At 32.1% G+C, this 20,148-nt stretch overlaps 1 protein-coding gene across 3 annotated transcripts in view; it reads left to right on the forward strand.

Moving 5' to 3' along the window:
• Positions 1-19,239, forward strand: part of LOC138334734 (SMC5-SMC6 complex localization factor protein 2-like) — a 37,032-nt gene extending 17,793 nt beyond the window's left edge. For all 3 annotated transcript variants that reach the window (XM_069283429.1, XM_069283426.1, XM_069283427.1), the window contains 18 exons: positions 1,018-1,102; positions 2,589-2,631; positions 3,153-3,263; positions 3,514-3,558; positions 4,300-4,366; positions 4,863-4,900; positions 7,515-7,677; positions 8,203-8,298; positions 8,557-8,706; positions 9,098-9,158; positions 9,483-9,587; positions 9,987-10,064; positions 11,276-11,354; positions 13,017-13,199; positions 13,867-13,995; positions 14,215-14,298; positions 14,962-15,030; positions 15,433-19,239. In XM_069283429.1, the coding sequence (XP_069139530.1) occupies positions 1,018-1,102; positions 2,589-2,631; positions 3,153-3,263; positions 3,514-3,558; positions 4,300-4,366; positions 4,863-4,900; positions 7,515-7,677; positions 8,203-8,298; positions 8,557-8,706; positions 9,098-9,158; positions 9,483-9,587; positions 9,987-10,064; positions 11,276-11,354; positions 13,017-13,199; positions 13,867-13,995; positions 14,215-14,298; positions 14,962-15,030; positions 15,433-15,681 (1,835 nt within the window). In that variant the 3' untranslated portion in view covers positions 15,682-19,239. The remainder of the gene's footprint in view (positions 1-1,017; positions 1,103-2,588; positions 2,632-3,152; positions 3,264-3,513; positions 3,559-4,299; positions 4,367-4,862; positions 4,901-7,514; positions 7,678-8,202; positions 8,299-8,556; positions 8,707-9,097; positions 9,159-9,482; positions 9,588-9,986; positions 10,065-11,275; positions 11,355-13,016; positions 13,200-13,866; positions 13,996-14,214; positions 14,299-14,961; positions 15,031-15,432) is intronic.
• Positions 19,240-20,148: the final 909 nt, after the last annotated feature.

Raw genomic sequence — 20,148 nt, forward strand, 5'->3', positions numbered from 1 at the left:
ATCTATGGATCTAGTTCTCAGAATCAGTGTGATATCTGTCAACCTACATATATTATGTACAATCTATGGATCTAGTTCTCAGAATCAGTGTGATATCTGTCAACCTACATATGCTATGTACAATCTATGGATCTAGTTCTCAGAATCATTGTGATATCTGTCGATATACATATACTATGTGCAATCTATGGATCTAGTTCTCAGAATCATTGTGATATCTGTCAACCTACATATACTATGTACAATCTATGGATCTAGTTCTCAGAATCATTGTGATATCTGTCAACCTACATATATATTATGTACAATCTAAGGATCTAGTTCTCAGAATCATTGTGATATCTGTCAACCTACATATACTATGTACCATCTATGGATCTAGTTCTCAGAATCATTGTGATATCTGTCAATCTACATATACTATATACAATCTATGGATCTAGTTCACAGAATCATTGTGATATCTGTCAACCTACATATATTATACACAATATATGGATCTAGTTCTCAGAATCATTGTGATATCTGTCAACCTACATATACTATGTACAATCTATGGATCTAGTTCTCAGAATCATTGTGATATCTGTCAACCTACATATATTATACACAATATATGGATCTAGTTCTCAGAATCATTGTGATATCTGTCAACCTACATATATTATACACAATCTATGGATCTAGTTCGCAGAATCATTGTGATATCTGTCAACCTACATATATTATACACAATCTATGGATTTAGTTCTCTGAATCAAACAATCACACGTATTGATTATTACTGTAACAGATGTTAATTATGCATGCCAAGAGTAAGTTCACATTTCTCTTTCATAGGTGAAGTACAGTGCATGTAGACTGGGATTAAATATGAATAGTTTGTTGATGACAGTGTTGGGAATGGTAACACATGGAGCTAAGTGTTAAACAGTTGATTCACTATGGTAGACAGAGGCACTGATAGGTCACTCTATGATTTCCTTCTTAAAGAATTCTCAATTTGTATTACCAAAGGGGGTAGCGACGATGACATTGATGAAGAAGATTCGGATGATGAATTGGAGACTCCATTTTTTCTAACATCATTAAATGAAGCAAGGTATGTGTACTTTTGAGTATTCAATTGAGGTCAAATAATAAACTATCAAGTCATATTTTATCTTATTTTTAACTTCAATGTCAGTTTAAATATAATTACAGAGTTATCCTTATGTTTCTGTTCCATGATTTTGATGTAAATGTAATGGTCTGGTTCTCTTTGTTTTTTTTAATTTAATTTAATTGTGGGGTAAATTTGAATATTGCTGGTGAGATGGCTTCCTAATAACCTAGTTTTGGTCTTGTAGTAGGAGTGTTTATGTTAAGGTCAAAAATCTGTAATCTCCTATTGGAATTCCTATCTGGCCGAACCCTTATCTTTAAGCTTGTATACAAGTCTGAAGTGATCCCCAAACACTTGTGTAATCTCTAAGTTATTGTGGGAGTATAAATGCCAATTGGACAGTAGCAAATTGAATGAAGTGCGCTTTAAGATTCTGCAATGCTTATACATGTATTTACATTTGCAATTTTATGATACAATCCCAAGAGATTTTGCATGTATAATGAATAAATAAATCATTATCTCCAGTCCAATGACGGAACAGCGATTTGAACAGCTATTTTCTGTGATCGCTAGCATGACAATTGTGATGTCACAATGATAATGATGTCAAAATAAGCAGATGGCAGTTCATGCAATGGTGAAAGCCAACTGTATTTGGTAAGGATACTTAGTGGGGTTGCAGTGAAAATGTAAATATATTTCTTCTGCCAGGCATTTTGTGCTGATAAAGAAGAGTGAATTGATGATTGCACTAACCTGTTCAAAATCAGGTTTGTGCTAAAATTACACCAAAGTAGGAGTGTTTACGCTAAGGTCAAAAATCTGTAATCTCCAATGAGATTTAGCACCATTTTCTCTTAATCAGCTGAACAATTATTTTTGGAATATTTTATATTGTCAAAAATTATGCCCCTGTAATTAAATGTGTATGAAGGACATGTAGTTTTATCTGGCACTTACCATCCTGTCCTGTCCTGTCCCACAGTATTCCTGCAACAAAGTTAAGGGGAGGGGGGTATACTGGAATCGGGTTGTCCGTCCGTCCGTCTGTCTGTAGACACATTTTGCATTTTGGTCGGGCGGACTCCTTCTAAACTACTTGACAGATTTTGATAAAATCTGGTACACAGAACCCTGACATAAAGAGGATTTGAGTAAACTGTATAGGGTTCTGATACGGAGCTATTACTAAATTTGTGCACGGGGTAGTATTAGTCCACTGTACCGACAGTTCTGTATATGGTGTTGATGCTGCTTTGATATATATACTTGTATTAGATGATGTGAGATTATTATCCAATCAATTCTTATAGTTCAAGATCCATTATCATGCAAAACAGTTCATAGCTAATGTCATAATATCATACACTGATACCTTAGTTTCTGCAAAATATTTTTGAATTATGAAGTGAAGCAAAAAGTATTACTTTTTTTTGTCATGCTTATGATAATGATACTAATTTCCATTGTGTGTTTTCAGCTGCAGACCAATACCCACCACACCCACCAAAGGAATTAATGCTGTAAGTTCTAAGTGGAAAGCTTATAGTAGGATTTGACTACAATCTAAATGATACACCAAAAGGGTTGTAAATCTAGGCCCAGTTTCACCAACATTCCTGAACTTTTAAAATTTTCCATAGAAAAGCATTACAGAAGTTATGGAAATAGTATTAAGTTAAATGAACTTTCCTTAATTTCTTTAGTAATAATGTCTTCCAATGGAGAATTTCAAAATAAAAAGTTCCTATTAAAGTTAAGGAATGTCGATAGAACTGGGCATTGGAATAGAAACAGATTTTGTCATAATTGGATATCAAATTGAATAATTGGTAAATACCTTAATTTCAAGACATAAAAACCAACATTAGTGAAGTAGGGTTTACTGAAAGATGGGTTTAATTGACAGTAAATTGTTCTTCGCTTATGTTGTTTGTTGTCTTGAAATCTCTGTATCGAATTGAATATTTAGGCTAAGCTATGAATAAAAACGTACTAGATATGTATTTTACAGGTTATATTATGTTTCTTGTTATATTAACAGTCCTACACAGAATCACCTACCCCAGGCAGTCCACAGATCTCGCTGGCCCCTCTGTCTTCATTCAATTCTGGTTTCTCACTAGATGCACTGCTAGCAGAAGCTATTGACAAGGTATAGAACTAGAGAAATCTAACAACTATAGGTTAACCTAAGGATTTTGATTTGGCTCTGTTAATTAAAGTGTTACAGGGATTTCCTGTAACAACTGACCAGTACATTTTATTTAGAAACAGAAAACTCTTTCCAGATTTAAATTACTTCATACTGATGATTTTAAAATTAAAAGTTTCAAGATTATGAAGAAAAAAAGAATTTTTGATTTTGTGTTAAAGTTACTTAAACTATGTCATTTACATTTTAGACATCGGATGAACGACAGTGTGAAGATATGCATGTGGTACTTGAGGTAAGATGCATGTTAAGAATGTAACCTTTTTGGGGGTGTTATTCTGGAATCACATTGTCTGTCTGTTTGTATGTCCAAATGTCTGTCTGTTTGTATGTCCAATTGTCTGTCTGTTTGTATGTCCATCATTCTCAAATCCTGTCTAGACAACTCCTTAGTATTATACTACTAGAAATGACACTCAATGAAACTTAATACAGTATTGTTTTGTATATGTGCAAGAATGCTATATTTTCTGAAAAGTTTGGTTGCCATGGTAACGAGGTCACTTTACACAGATTTTGCAAAATGGCCTATAAATTATTATCAGTCTTTTGATCGATTTTGTTCAAACTTAATAAGGCATTAAACAAATAAAAAAAAAATGGTCCCAAATGAGGGATAATGAGGACATCATATTAAGGCTTATTGTTGAAAATTTAGTTATTTTTATTAGAGACAAAAGTCATGACAGGGAAGTGTGAACTCTGTGGTTAAGTGATGTATGCTGATATATGTTGGCTATACAGTCAAATCAGTCCATAAAAATCACCAGAGTGATAAAGAAAAAGGATTGCACTTGTGTGGAAATTAGCTCTTTGGGGCCCAAGGTAAATCTAATTATACAGTTGGTCTTTATACAGAGTTGGTGGCTAAGGCAGGTTACTGTCATTATTGTAATTGTTTCCCAAATTGTTATCACATAACTGTAAATAATTGAAAGATTCTGTCTGAAACCAACCTCTGTGTTGTGTGTACCAGGAGGGACTCAGGAAGGGAGGGTTTGTGAAGGATACCCTGGAAGTCACAGAAGAACCTGTCGCAGAAGGTAAGTCAAAATCTATTTTGTCCAACAAAATCAAGGTAATTTGAACCAGACATTGTATTCTTTTCACATTTTATTTGAAATACAGCTACGTAATCATTAAAAGGACTTGCCATGCTATGGTGTCGGACCAAATAAACATGACTGGCCTGTTTGGGTGATTGGGAGGTGTATTGTGGTTAAGCCTCTCGTCTTTCACCTAAGTGTCCAGTGCTCCATGGTTCACTGGTTCTGTCCCCGGAATTGATGTGAAAAGGTCAGGGGTCACTTGCCAGATCACTTGGAAAGTGAATTGGCATATCAAATTAATGAACATGCTTATTAAATTTCATATTACATAGCCCATTATGTAAAATCTATTTGTCACCAGTTGATATCATATGAAATATGCTACTAATTAACTGTAAATTGTACTTCTGATATCGCCTTTGTTTATATATTGTGAAACCTCCATATTATTCGGTATTAATTGAACAGATTTTCTATTTTGCTTCCTTAGATGACTTACTTCCTGAACATAAAATCAAGCTGAAGAAGGTAAGTTTAAGACATATTTATAGATGATCATTTATATCTCTAAATGATAAGCAGGGAAATGATGTCAAATTGTGATGATGATGATTATGACGATGATGATGATATGTGTTTATAATGATGTTGACAATGTGTTTATAATGATGTAATGATGATAATGATTTTGATGATGAGGATGATGATGATGATGATGATGATGATGATGTAATTGTTTATAATGATGATGATGATGATTTATGTAATTGTTTATAATGATGATGATGATGATTTATGTAATTGTTTATAATGATGATGATGATGATTTATGTAATTGTTTATAATGATGATGATGATGATGATTTATGTAATTGTTTATAATGATGATGATGATGATTTATGTAATTGTTTATAATGATGATGATGATGATTTATGTAATTGTTTATAATGATGATGATGATGATGATTTATGTAATTGTTTATAATGATGATGATGATGATTTATGTAATTGTTTATAATGATGATGATGATGATGATTTATGTAATTGTTTATAATTGATGATGATGATGATGATGATGATTTATGTAATTGTTTATAATGATGATATGATGATGATGATGATGATTTATGTAATTGTTTTAATGATGATGATGATATGATGATGATTTATGTAATTGTTTATAATGATGGATGATATGATTTATGTAATTGTTTATAATGATGATGATGATTTATGTAATTGTTTATAATGATGATGATGATGATGATTTATGTAATTGTTTATAATGATGATGATGATGATGATTTATGTAATTGTTTATAATGATGATGATGATGATGATGATGATTTATGTAATTGTTTATAATGATGATGATGATGATTTATGTAATTGTTTATAATGATGATGATGATGATGATTTATGTAATTGTTTATAATGATGATGATGATGATTTATGTAATTGTTTATAATGAGTTTATAATGATGATGATGATGATGATTTATGTAATTGTTTATAATGATGATGATGATGATGATGATTTATGTAATTGTTTATAATTGATTATAATGATGATGATGATGATTTATGTAATTGTTTATATGATGATGATGATGATGATTTATGTAATTGTTTATAATGATGATGATGATGATGATTTATGTAATTGTTTATAATGATGATGATGATGATTTATGTAATTGTTTATATGATGATGATGATGATGATGATTTATGTAATTGTTTATAATGATGATGATGATGATTTATGTAATTGTTTTATATGATGATGATGATGATGATGATTTATGTAATTGTTTATAATGATGATGATGATGATGATTTATGTAATTGTTTATAATGATGATGATGATGATGATTTATGTAATTGTTTATAATGATGATGATGATGATTTATGTAATTGTTTATAATGATGATGATGATTTATGTAATTGTTTATAATGATGATGATGATGATGATGATGATGATTTATGTAATTGTTTATAATGATGATGATGATGATGATGATTTATGTAATTGTTTATAATGATGATGATGATGATGATTTATGTAATTGTTTATAATGATGATGATGATGATGATGATTTATGTTTTAATTGTTTATAATGATGATGATGATGATTTATGTAATTGTTTATAATGATGATGATGATGATTTATGTAATTGTTTATAATGATGATGATGATTTATGTAATTGTTTATAATGATGATGATGATGATTTATGTAATTGTTTATAATGATGATGATGATGATGATTTATGTAATTGTTTATAATGATGATGATGATGATGATTTATGTATTTGTTTATAAATGATGATGATGATGATTTATGTAATTGTTTATAATGATGATGATGATGATGATTTATGTAATTGTTTATAATTGATGATGATGATGATGATTTATGTAATTGTTTATAATGATGATGACATGTTTATAATGATGATGATGATGATGATGATGATGATTTATGTAATTGTTTATAATGATGATGATGATGATTTATGTAATTGTTTATAATGATGATGATGATGATTTATGTAATTGTTTATAATGATGATGATGATGATGATGATGATGATTTATGTAATTGTTTATAATGATGATGGTGATGATTTATGTAATTGTTTATAATGATGATGATGATGATGATTTATGTAATTGTTTATAATGATGATGATGATGATTTATGTAATTGTTTATAATGATGATGATGATGATTTATGTAATTGTTTATAATGATGATGATGATGATATGATGATGATGATTTATGTAATTGTTTATAATGATGATGATGATGATGATTTATGTAATTGTTTATAATGATGATGATGATGATGATTTATGTAATTGTTTATAATGATGATGATGATGATGATTTATGTAATTGTTTATAATGATGATGATGATGATTTATGTAATTGTTTATAATGATGATGATGATGATTTATGTAATTGTTTATAATGATGATGATGATGATTTATAATGATGATGATGATGATTTATGTAATTGTTTATAATGATGATGATGATAATGATTTATGTAATTGTTTATAATGATGATGATGATGATTTATGTAATTGTTTATAATGATGATGCTTGTATTACAGCTTCAGATCCATAAAAGTGAGATGAGTGAGATCCATACTGGCGAGAATATTTTCCAGGCCAATAGGTACCAGTGTCTGTTCAATGCTAGTGTCTCTCTCCAGGCTTGTGGTTTTGTCCCAGGAACAACCTACATTGATAAACATCTCGCTACTATTCAACCAGGTATGGATTTCTTGAATCCTGAATAAACTCATATATTTGATGTAGTTTAATGTAAATTACATTATATCGTGCGAGTTGCATTTGGAAAGATACAATATCTTTGTTAATTGTTATAACACTCTTCCCTTCTCCCTCCCTCAACAAGAGGTACACTTGGATCACCCTCTCTATCTGTCTTCTGCAAATCTTGCATGGACATATATTGCTATTATAGGAGTTTTAAAGGGCGACAAATACAAAAGCTACAGTTTTCAACACATCAGATATCATTTGTTTGCCATGGTTTCCAAAGGAATCGTCAAAATGAGCATAAAAAAATTCTTGGTTCCATTATATTGAAACAAATACATCATTTTGTTGCCATGCTGTCAATCAAGCGCTTGTATGATGTTAATATTTTTTTTATACTTTTCAGTACCCATGTACATGTAAAGTTTTACTTTTTTATATGAATGTATATAATATATCTATGATTTTCTATTTTTTTCGGGTTAAAAAGTTCATAATTATTTTATTCTGTTAAAGCGGATTACTTGACACTCCTGACTTCGGATATTATGCAGATGTGCTTTGAGGCTATTTCCTGTAAAGATGCTGTCCTGCGCTGGCTATTATTTATCAGTAAGTTGATTTAAACCTATAACAGAAGTAAACAAAGCATGATTTGTTCAATTCACTCCTTTTATTCAATTACTATATTTGAATCAAGTTGTAAAAAATAATCTACATATAATACACTTTATTTTCTGAGGATATAAACCTGTTTAGCAAAGTTAATCTTCCACAGGGTCCTCTGTAAATATTAAGTACTGAAATAAAACAAAATATTGTTGTTTTGATTCAATTATTGTACGAGACTCTTTTAATGCTATTACATAGTGTCAGTGCACCCAAGCCACCTTTTGGTTAACTGCTGCTACAAAACTATCCAGGAACATCTGTACTCTTGTCAACATTCCACCTGCAGTAAGGCGAAATATACCTGGTCGCCAGCGGTGACGGATATTCTCTCCATCCTCTGTAACTATGGTATGAGTTCTGTCATTATAGCTGTAACACACAATCTAATCAGGCGTCTGGAATATTCATGATTATTAAAAATTATTTTAGATTGATGAATTCAATAGTATGTGTATTAGATGTATTTTAACCTATCCAGGAGGCATATATCAGTCTTTGAAAAAAAATTCTAATGACAAAGTGGAAGGACATGCTCGATTATATAGATAGTGATATTCATAACAATTTCAAGTGGATTTGAAAGCTAGAATTGAAAAGTAAATATCATTATTTGGTTGTTGAAGTTGATTAATTGTTATAGTAGTAGTGCTTTCAATTAATAGTCAAGGGGGAAATATTAGTAAGTTATGTCATGTACAAGCCTAGATTGAATATGTATCATTTAATTTCTTTTCATTAGGAGCTAACCCAAGTGACCTACTACCAAAGTCATCACTAGTGACAAATGAGGAATCTGTACAGTGAGTCATCTATTAAGACATTTCATTAGCAATAGAATCACAATTTTCTTGTCATTTGTGTACATATATCATCACAACTAATTGTCCTATAAAAATTGGTTAAAAGTATTATTTGGGTTGCTTTTCATATCTTGCTAACAGCTTTAAAAAATCAGACCTTCTAGGGTTTACTTATAGGGAAAGTCTTGCCTGTGTTCAATATATGGCATTATTCTTTAATACACAGGCATAGTATAGTACATACTAGTTTATATATAATTCTTTCTAATACCACACAAACCATGTATCTTCTTAATCTTGGGTTGAATGTCATTTCTTCTCCAGAAATAGTCTTTTTCATCAAAATGCGGAGATTGTACAAGATGGGAAATACAATCGTGAAAATTTTCGTCTGGTTCTTCACTCTCTCGCCTTGGCATTTCAAATAAGGTAAGCAGGAGACCAAATTGAAAAAAATAAGCGTGTTGTGGTGTTCAATCTTGTTTGGGCTCTACTTCATACTTGATATGTGGGTCCAACTGCATGTCACTTCCAGAACAAGGTCACTGTGACCTACACAATGACGTTTGACCTAAATTTAAAACAAAAATCTGACTGGCTCTTTCCGCATAAAAGCTCATCTAGTTGAGAGAAATACAACCCTGTGGCACATATGTTTAGGGGCTTAAATTTGTTAAATTATGTAATTAACTTGCTGTAGACTTTTACAAAAAATTTTGTACTTGATAACTGTAACATCAATAACTAATCGTACATAAACCAAACCATCACCTTTACAAAAATGCTGACTTTCTTTTAATTTTACCTCTACCTTTATTTTAATACCAGGCCCAAGTACACAGACAGCCAGCTGACACAAATGATCGTGATGATTTGTAAAGTAGCTCTTGACAAATCCCTTAACAGGTAAGTAACACTGTTATAAGTACACTGTTAAACAGAGTACACGTTATAACAGTAGTATACCTGTTATAACAGTCTGTATAACAGTAAACCTGTTATAACAGGTAAGTACACTGTTATAACAGGTAAGTAACGTACACTGTTAACAGTAAACAGGTAAGTACACTGTTATAACAGGTAAGTACACTGTTATAACAGGTAAGTACACTGTTATGAGTGGCTGTTTAACTTATTCACCCCTGAAGACCCATTTAGACTCTTCTAAATCAAAGACTAGACCAGTTCATTATGAAATTTCAGGGGTGATTGAGTTAAATTACATGGTAAAAATTCTAATCTTGGATGCTTTGACATACAAATGTAATTGAAAAACTAACAATGATGCAGAAAAATATATCTTGTAACGAATAGGTAATGCTAATGTTCAAGACAAGACTCCAAACTGTATAACAAGAATGTTAAATCTTTGGAAAGCTCAAACAATGAAATAAACATTGAAAGACCAGTTCAAGTTATCTGAAATTAAGACTTAGTTCTATTAAGAACTATTCAAATTCATTTTGAGTACTGACATACCTGGCATATGTGATGTTATCCTTGTTAAGAAGTTTGTTGATTTGTCTGAAAGATGAAATTTTGTCAATTCCTAAATGTATTTAATTTGTGATTATTGTTTACAATTAGTTCATATAATTATGTTATAAACAAAATGTTAGATTGTTCGACCCCAGATTGTATATTGTCTGCTTCTAAAATAAGATATGATAAAAGATTTAAAATCTAAAAAATTTTATTTGCTAACAAGTGGATTCTTGTGACTAGATTTGAATATGTAATCTTATCCACTTGCTGTAACCCAGTGGGAGGTCTTTTGATGCTAGCTCTGACCTTCTTTTTACTGTCCTGCTTAAGCTAGTATGAGGCATACTTATATATACATATATATTTTGCTTCGTGAACTTACCGAATGGTAAATTGCGCTCCATTGTGCTGTATAGTTTAATATTTGTCAACTTTGTCCTGTATTACTGTTCGTATCCTATTATGTAATCGTGTTTGTTTTGTATGTCTTGATAAAGGGGCAGATCGCCTGGAAAATTTGACAAATTTTTTTTTGTCCACACGGTTGGAATTACTTCCTTGGCCCATATATATTTTGCTTGGGGACTGATATCTGTATCTAGAATAAAATTCACTATTGTGCTGTGTTACAGTTTCATGCTGACACATGAGATAGAAGTTGTTGTGGCCTCTCTGCTGAAGTTGTACACAGACATGGACTGGATCCATCAGGTATAACAGCTATAGCTACATGGGTTGTTCTGTACATTTGTGTATCAAACTCTAATGACAGCTGTGAATTTTGGTGGTATTTGTTCAAATTCGGTATTAGGTGAGGTTTAATATAACTGTTTCTGTCAAGAGAACTTAGCAATTTTGTGGAAATCCTTTTGGATATAAAAAGCCTTTATTAACAAATACAATTTTTCTGTAGTTTTCTTTGACTGTTGCAAAGGAAATTATATTTCATACTTTGTTTAAATTTATTGAAGATGGCCTTTCAAGAGTTGTGGCCCTTGATAAATTCATTGAAAAATTATCCCTTGATTACCACTTTACTATCTTTTGCAAATATTATCTGACTTCCGAAATATTTACAAATATTATTTGATTGTCATATCTTACCTCCGAAATATTTATAAATATTATCTGACATTTATATCTATAACCTCAGAAATATTTACAAATAGTATCTAATGATTATATCTATAACCTTAGATATATTTACAAATATTATCTGATAGTTATACCTTTAACCTCAGAAATGTTTACAAATATTATCTTATAATTGTATCTAAACTCAAATATTTACAAGTAATGTTCCCAAAAATGATGCAATATTTTTTTTTTTTTTACTTTTAAGTTATATAATTTAGTCATGATTTTCATACTCATACTCATGAATCAAGAAGGGCTTTTAATAAGTTATTCACCACCAAAAGTTATCAACATTTTGAGAATTACATTACAGTACAAACAATGCATAGGTTTTAAGATTATAGTTGAAAATATTTTTACATCTGTAATGCTGTGAAACACAGTTAGACCATGAAGCCAATGTGCTCTACAATTTCATTTCACATTTTACAGTGTTATTAGTAAAAAGTGATTAATGCAGGTGTTTCCTTCTAAACATATAAATGGCATAAAAACAAGTATTTTACAGTGTGTCAATTTCGCAGACTTGCCAACCTTCCCCATTTTGAAGGGAGACCCTCATTTTAGGTCATTTTAGCAAGTCCAAATTTAATTTAATATTCAAAATGGCAAAAATCTGACTATACCATCTGAAAGAACAGGTAAAAATATGCAAAAATCACATAAAAAGTACATAATTTCACATCAGAGAGTCTGACAACAGACATTGTATTTTTTTTTCTGTCTTTTTGTCTTATTGTGTTGCTTTTGTATGTCTTGTAATATATTTTGAAAATGAATAAAAAATATTTTTTTAAAAATAATATGCGAAAATCAACCTTTAATTTCTTCATAGGTGGTTACTATGTAAACTTTCTTGAGGTTAAAAGTATAAACACATGAAATTACCCCCATGGGAATTTCAAAAAGTCAGCAAGTATGTATTGTGTGTTGTAACTGATGTTTATAGACATGATACATACATGATTCTCTATCTATTTGAAGGATTTTGACAGATTGATTAATACAATTTTTGGTTTTGAATAAATTACTGAAGAAAAACTACCATGTCAAAATTTGGATTAGTTATGGCACATGCAACTATAAATTTGATTGTGACAGCTAAATTACTTTTGTATCTTTTACCAATTATATAAAAGTCCCTTTCAATGCTATCAATAATTTTTTGAGCTGTCAGTATGACTTTTAAATCTAAATTTATATTTATATCAAGCATGTTTTTCTTGAAAATTTCAGTCCATGATACTCTGTCGAGAGTTGTCTAGTTTGACGGCACATCATCACAACCAAGTGTACCTTGCACAGTTACTTCCCCCTACCAATAGAGGCCAGTTTCTACAGCGCCGAGTCAGCTACCTAATGGTTCACAAACTGATCTACCCAGAACGGAAAGTTCCTGATGATGTCATGCAATTTCAGGTAATTTAAGTTATATAGCAGGCCTAATCCATAGCTTGCCTAACCAAAAGGGCTAGTAAGTGTTTACCACAAAGACAATGATGTTTAGAAATAGGAAATTCCAATTGCTGTAATAACTGTTTGAATTTTCGTGTGTAGGTTCCTCTAGGACGGTAGCTGTGCATATTGCATTTCTTAACCAATCAGTCAACAGGATGGCCAACAGACAGCCATCTTGTATGATACTTGTAGTTAAAGTTTGTTACTTAGTGCTATTTCTATAGAAAGCACTGCCAGGATCTGTACCAAATATCATATGTAGACTCCCCATTCTGGGACCAATTTGTCAACAAGAAGTCCAACAGAACTGAGGAAATATATCATAAATTCCAAATATAGGTATCTCCCTTTGCCTATAAAACCACTAACAGTATTCTGGTTTAGGTCCAAACAATACTAACAGGGAGTAAAATGACTTGTCTTGATGTCAATATTTTGAATATAGAATTTAAATTAACCAAGCTAATGGCTTTTTTAACAAACATCAAATAATCGTCACCTGACTGTTAAGGCCTTGTTATCACTGCTAGCCCTTTTTTTCACCAAAATTTAAACTAAATGTATTTATTTGGCTTTAAATTTTCAATGATAATGGATGGTTTGATAACCAAATATTTGTTTTGTTTAGATGAATCAAGTTCACAACATCCTGCCTCAGTTACAAGGACTTGCTGACAAGGATATCTATCTGCTGTCAAGCTGTGTTAGTCTCCTAGACCTGTGTATCGGAAACGGGCAAATCAAATCTGCAGAGAAGGTTGGAATTATTGGATATCAAAATTAAATGCTGGAAATCAGCAAAATGATATAAATACCAATTAATTTGTATTTATCCAATCTTGCTACAATTCTGTCAAAGTTTGCGTTTGATTCTCATTTTTTAAAATCTTTTATAAAAATGAATGAGGATTAGGTCTATCACAAATTGAATTCATAAAGTAAAATGATCAGAAGTATATCTGATTTTTCCATATAGAATGATCTGGAGTACATTACGGAACAGATGAAAAAGCTGACAGGGGAAGTGAGAGACAACGTTTGTACGCTTGACAGGACTCGAGTAAGTAAATATGTACTGTACAATGTTCACAGTCATCCTGAGAGTGCAAATTTATGACACACAAGGTTTCTACTTCCCATACCTCCTTGTTATTTGTGATTGTTAAATTTACACATACCGTACGTATTCGACCCAATAAGCACCCATGTCCCTATAAGCGCCCCTCCCCATTTTTTCAGGCCTTCATTTCAATTGCCCAGGCATAAATAAAGTCTGAAAACTGTATAGATTTGAAATAATTTTGTTTTATTAGCACTTTTTCAATTTTTTAAACGCCCTGGGCGCTTATTGCGTCGAATATGGTATTTCCATTGTATTAATTGAAAGTTAAAATGTGAGAAAAGGATGATGTTATCAACCATTTGTCTTTTCAGTGCTTTTTGCACTCATTGGTGTTACTATTGCTCTCATTGATAAAACTTCTTTAATGTTTTCATGACTTATTTATTGTCTATGAATCAATTAAGCTGTCTTATTAGATAAATTTCTGTTTTTCATCACAGTTGAATGCCCAGAAACCTGTTTGTAGATTTATAAAGTTTTAACCTCCTCTCTCTGCTGACCATGATGAAGTTCTAGATTCTCCTCACCAAACTCACCCATATTTGAGAGGACATTCAGTTATATTTATATATTAGTTTCATTATTATTATTACGTTTCAGATCAAAGACATGATGATCAGGCTAACACTCAAGTGGACACTAGTCGTCCACAGTATCGGTAGTAAACAGGTAAAACTAATTGAATGAAACTACGTTACAAAAATACAGAGAGAAAAAAATTATAATTATAACGAAAATAATGACATCTTGAAATGTTTACAAATGTTGTAAAATATTTTACAAGTTGTGAATTTTGTCCAGTATATTTACTGACTTTGATGCCAGTTGGTCTTATCATTTGCTTGATTGATATTGATCAATAAGAATTTGTCTGATATAACAAGCGTCTACTTCCTACCCCTTTACACCTATTCTAGATTTCATCACTAAAATATCAGTGAACATGAAGACAAAAATGCAAAAGCAGACCATTTGATTTGTAAATATAACCATTTCTATCAGTTGTTTGATTATTGTGGTTATTATCACTGTAAAAAGAAAGAAAAAAATGTTTTGGTCTTCACTTTGCAGAAAACTCTTTTTGAATGCCAAGGCAATTTCCACCAATCCACGACAAAGTTGAAGATTGAGACTGTAGATGTGAGTCAGACAGACCAAGCGTCCGAGTCCGAGGAGGAGGATGCTAAAACAGAGGATGACAACAAAGAGGATCAAACTAAAGTTAAAACCGTGACGATTGATGTGAAGGAGAAGGATCCACCTTCAGACAATGACAAAATGGAAGTTGATGATGACGATGATGATTTACCAGAATTATAGGACGTACAACTTATTGACATTGTTCATTTGGAAGGAAACATTATGACATATAAATTCTCACTACTCATTTAATACAGATAGCTGATTATCTCTGAATGGCTGTGGATTTATGTATCAAATAGGTCAAATGATAAAGTTATTGTGCTTTGTTACTGTGTATGGTTTGTAAATGTTTTATGTTGAATATATCTAATAAGTCTCAATTATAGCAAATTTTGGATTTTACTTATATTTAGTTGAAACCATCCGCCGACTGTCCTGATGGTATTTTGTTCACTTTCAGGTCAAATTGTTGACTGCCAAAGCCACTATATTGACTAAATAACGTTTAGGATTCTTTTGGATCCAAGGCTCTCTGAACCTGAAAACTTTAAATGATGTTGATGTACAAAAGGGATGTTTTTTAGACTTGAAATTGAAATTGAACCACTGTGGCTGTAACACATGAATATATTATGTTGACATACTCATTTTCCACTTCAAAATTACTCCTACCTTATTTCAAAGCCCTCTTCTTTGTCGAGTGTTATGTTGTGGTTGAGCTTGTGTGATGTATTGCAATGACTGTTTAGGCTCTTATAATGTAGACTATAATACATAAAAAAAGGAATAAGAAATCTGATTGACATTATAAGATACAAAAAAAAATTGTGTAACATCGCATATTGACTAACAAACATTATTAGCTATGTAGAGCTATTATTGCATAGTTTTGGTAGCCATGTGTAGCAGTTTCTGTTGGATTTGGGATCTTTACTGTTATTTCAGAATGTGTCCATGCATGTAGTCAATGATTTATATGTTAGTCGTTTGGAAATGTGATTAGTATTCTTCATCTTTATAGTTCATTTTCAATACCAGTCTGAAGTAAATCATAAAATTGAAAATGATTTTCTATTTTGTACCAATGTGAGGAAATTATAATTATTATTAGCAATTGAATGTTCTATATTTCAGTCGTATGGAAATACTTATGTGGTTAGTATTCTGTATTTTCAATACCAGTCGCAAGTAAGTCATGGAATTGGAGATTACTTTTCTGATGGTTTGTTGTGATAATTAAATGCTGCAAATATTTTTTTACTTTCCATTTTTTAGGTCACCTGAGACGAAGTCTCAAATGACCTATCCTAATCACCTTTTGTCAGGATTATCAGTATGAGATGGCCATTGAATCCTATTAACAATTTTCCACGACTGACCCCCAGGGGCCTGAGGGGTGGGGCCAAAAGGGGTCAAATAGGCTAATACTTCAAAAATCTTCTTCTGAAATTCCAGAAATGGTAGAATCAAATACTCCTCATAGATTAAAAGGTCTTGAGGTCCTTTACAAAAATTGTGAATTATATGACCCTGGGGTCTCACGTTCCCCCGTGGGGAAGGGGTCGAGTTTGCTATAGTTTATAAAGAGAAAAGACATTTTTTGAGCATTATTTGGTCATTTGTCATAGGAAATAAGTCAAATGTTGTCAGGATTATCAGTATGAGATGGCCATTGAATCTTATTAACAATTTTTCACAACTGACCCCCAGGGGCCTGAGGGGATGGGGCCAAAAGGGGTCAAATAGGCTAATACTTCAAAAATCTTCTTCTGAAATTCCAGAAATGGTAGAATCAAATACTCCTCATAGATTAAAAGGTCTTGAGGTCCTTTACAAAAATTGTGAATTATATGACCCTGGGGTCTCACGTTCCCCCGTGGGGAAGGGGTCGAGTTTGCTATAGTTTATAAAGAGAAAAGACATTTTTTGAGCATTATTTGGTCATTTGTCATAGGAAATAAGTCAAATGTTGTCAGGATTATCAGTATGAGATGGCCATTGAATCTTATTAACAATTTTCCACCACTGACCCCCAGGGGCCTGAGGGATGGGGCCAAAAGGGGTCAAATAGGCTAAAACTTAAAAAATCTTCCTCTGAAATTCCAGAAATGGTAGAATCAAATACTCTTCATAGATTGAAAGGTCTTGAGGTTCTTTACAAAAATTGTGAATTATATGACCTGGAGTCTCAAGTTCCCCCTTGGGGAGGGGGGGGGTCAAGTTTACTATAGTTTATTTAGGGAAAAGACATTTTTGAGCATTATTTGGTCATTTGTAATAGGAAATAAGTCAAATGTTGTCAGAATTATCAATATGAGATGGCCATTGAATCCTATTAACAATTTTCCACGACTCCAGGGGACCTGAGGGATGGGGCCAAAAGGTGTCAAATAGGCTAAAACTTCAAAAATCTTCTTCTGAAATTCCAGAAATGGTAGAATCAAATACTCTTCATAGATTGAAAGGTCTTGAGGTCCTTAATCAAAATTGTGAATTTTATTACCCTGGGGAGGGGGGTCAAGTTAACTATAGTTTATATAGGGAAAAGACATTTTTGAGCATTATTTGGTCATGCGTCATAGGAAATGAGTCAAACTTTGTTAGAATTATTAGCCTGAGATAGTATTTTAACATCATATCCATATTGGTCCTGGCCGACCCCCAGGGGCCAGAGGGTGGCCAAAATTGGTCAAAATGGCTAAAATTTCAAAAGTCTCCTTCTGAATTTACAAATTTGATTGAACCAAATACTCTTCATAGATTTGAAGGTCTTTTTAGGCCCTTTACAAAAATTGTGAATTTCATGGCCCTGGCATCTCGGACTTTCCCCTGATTAGGGGTCAAATCTATTTTATTGATATTGGAAAAACACATTTATGAGCATTATTTGCTTAATTTTCAATAGGTCAAACTTGGTTAGAATTATTACCCTGTGATAGCATTTTAGCAACATATCCATATTGGTCCTGGCCAACCTCCAGGGGTAGATTGGCGGGGCCAAAAGGGGTCAAAATGACTAAAATAAGAAAACAAATCTTCTGAATTCACAGATTTGATGGAACCAAATACTCTTCATAGATTGAAAAGTCAGTTTTAAAATCACTGAATGGTTTCAAGGGCCTGATGGGCCAATATATAGTGTTTTTGTGTCTTTGTTTCATTCTGTATCCGAACTCAGGTGACCGCTAAGGCCCATGGGCCTCTATTCAAAATCATTGATTGCTGATGGTTAATAAATACTGTACATATGTTTATGTCTAGATTATTTACAATATTTTCAATGGCGTTGCTACAGTAACAAAAACCAATCAGATGTTTGCATGATCACTTTTGATTTGAACTGAACTAAAAAGAAGGCACAACCAGTAGAAAAAGTTATCAGAACTTATTGAGTTCATTTAATTTTTATTTTCATTTATAAATTTGCTTTGAAAATTCACAGATGATTGTCATTTTCTTGTATTGAAACGATTATTTTGTGCAAGTAGAGATTTCTGGAGTAAGTTCTAGTCTAAGAGATAAAAAGTTGATTGATTTTAGCTATAAAAACTTAGAGTATAGGATCTATGTAAAAGGTGAGAATGCAAAAACGGTCTCTGGATGGGAGAGATGGTGTGTGTTAGTGTGTGTTTGATATCAGATGTGGAAGATGGGATGTATCTGCAGGTATTTCAAGTGTTTGATATCAGAAGTTATGTTTTATTAAAATAAAATGATAAAATGTCGTTTCTAGAATAGTGTCCTGTTATTTATTAATAATTAAGTTAATTGACATCTATTTGTATACTTGATTTTCCATGGACTTGATATGGAATTTTTTACTACGTTCTTAGGTCATTTGGCTGACCTATAGTCGCCACGCTTAACAGGCCTCAAAGTTGAGAGAAATTTACTCGCATATGCGAGTAAATATTCCCAAAGGCGAGTTAAAATTAACGATATATCGCCAAACGGCGAGTAAAAAATTCCTAAATATTTCCGGATTTATTTTGTGTTCGGTTCTTTTAGTAGTAACATATATCTAATCTGTGTCAGAAAAGCGCTTAAAAGCATAATTACTGCATGCTGTAAAGCGTCTTGATGACCCTACAGCGTGTATCAGTAGCAATGTGGCGGCAAAAAGGCCGGGGTAAATCCCCCTGACTTGTTTTGGCTTTAAAAAGTCAAAACAAACAGAAAACAATGGCAGATTTGACTCGGGATTCATGTGAAAAATTGGACTGAAGCCAATAAATCGACAGGAAGCAAACGCTTCGACATGGCTGAATGAATGTTGTGACTAAGACATGACGAAGGTACGATGTTTTGAAAGATGTGTGAACAGATTATTAATTAATCAATGGCCGGCAAAATAGACTTTGTGTCCAACTACTGATTGTTACGAAAGAGACAGACGCTTGTGTGACACAGAAAGACAGTAAGACATTCATGATACTGTTATCGCTTCAAACATTGCAAGATATGCACATGAAGTTCGTCAATGCATACATGTATAGAATTGCCAAGCCAGAACTACAGTGTAAATTCCAACGCTGGTAGACATTTGCAACGAAAAACGGACTCTTGGAAGCTTGTACATGACTGCCTGAGGTATTAGGCCCAATTTATTCAATTCAAAATCAAATATTATAACCCTAATCGGCG

Source organism: Argopecten irradians, chromosome 11 (genome assembly GCF_041381155.1).
Source record: "Argopecten irradians isolate NY chromosome 11, Ai_NY, whole genome shotgun sequence".
NCBI classification, from domain to species: domain Eukaryota; kingdom Metazoa; phylum Mollusca; class Bivalvia; order Pectinida; family Pectinidae; genus Argopecten; species Argopecten irradians.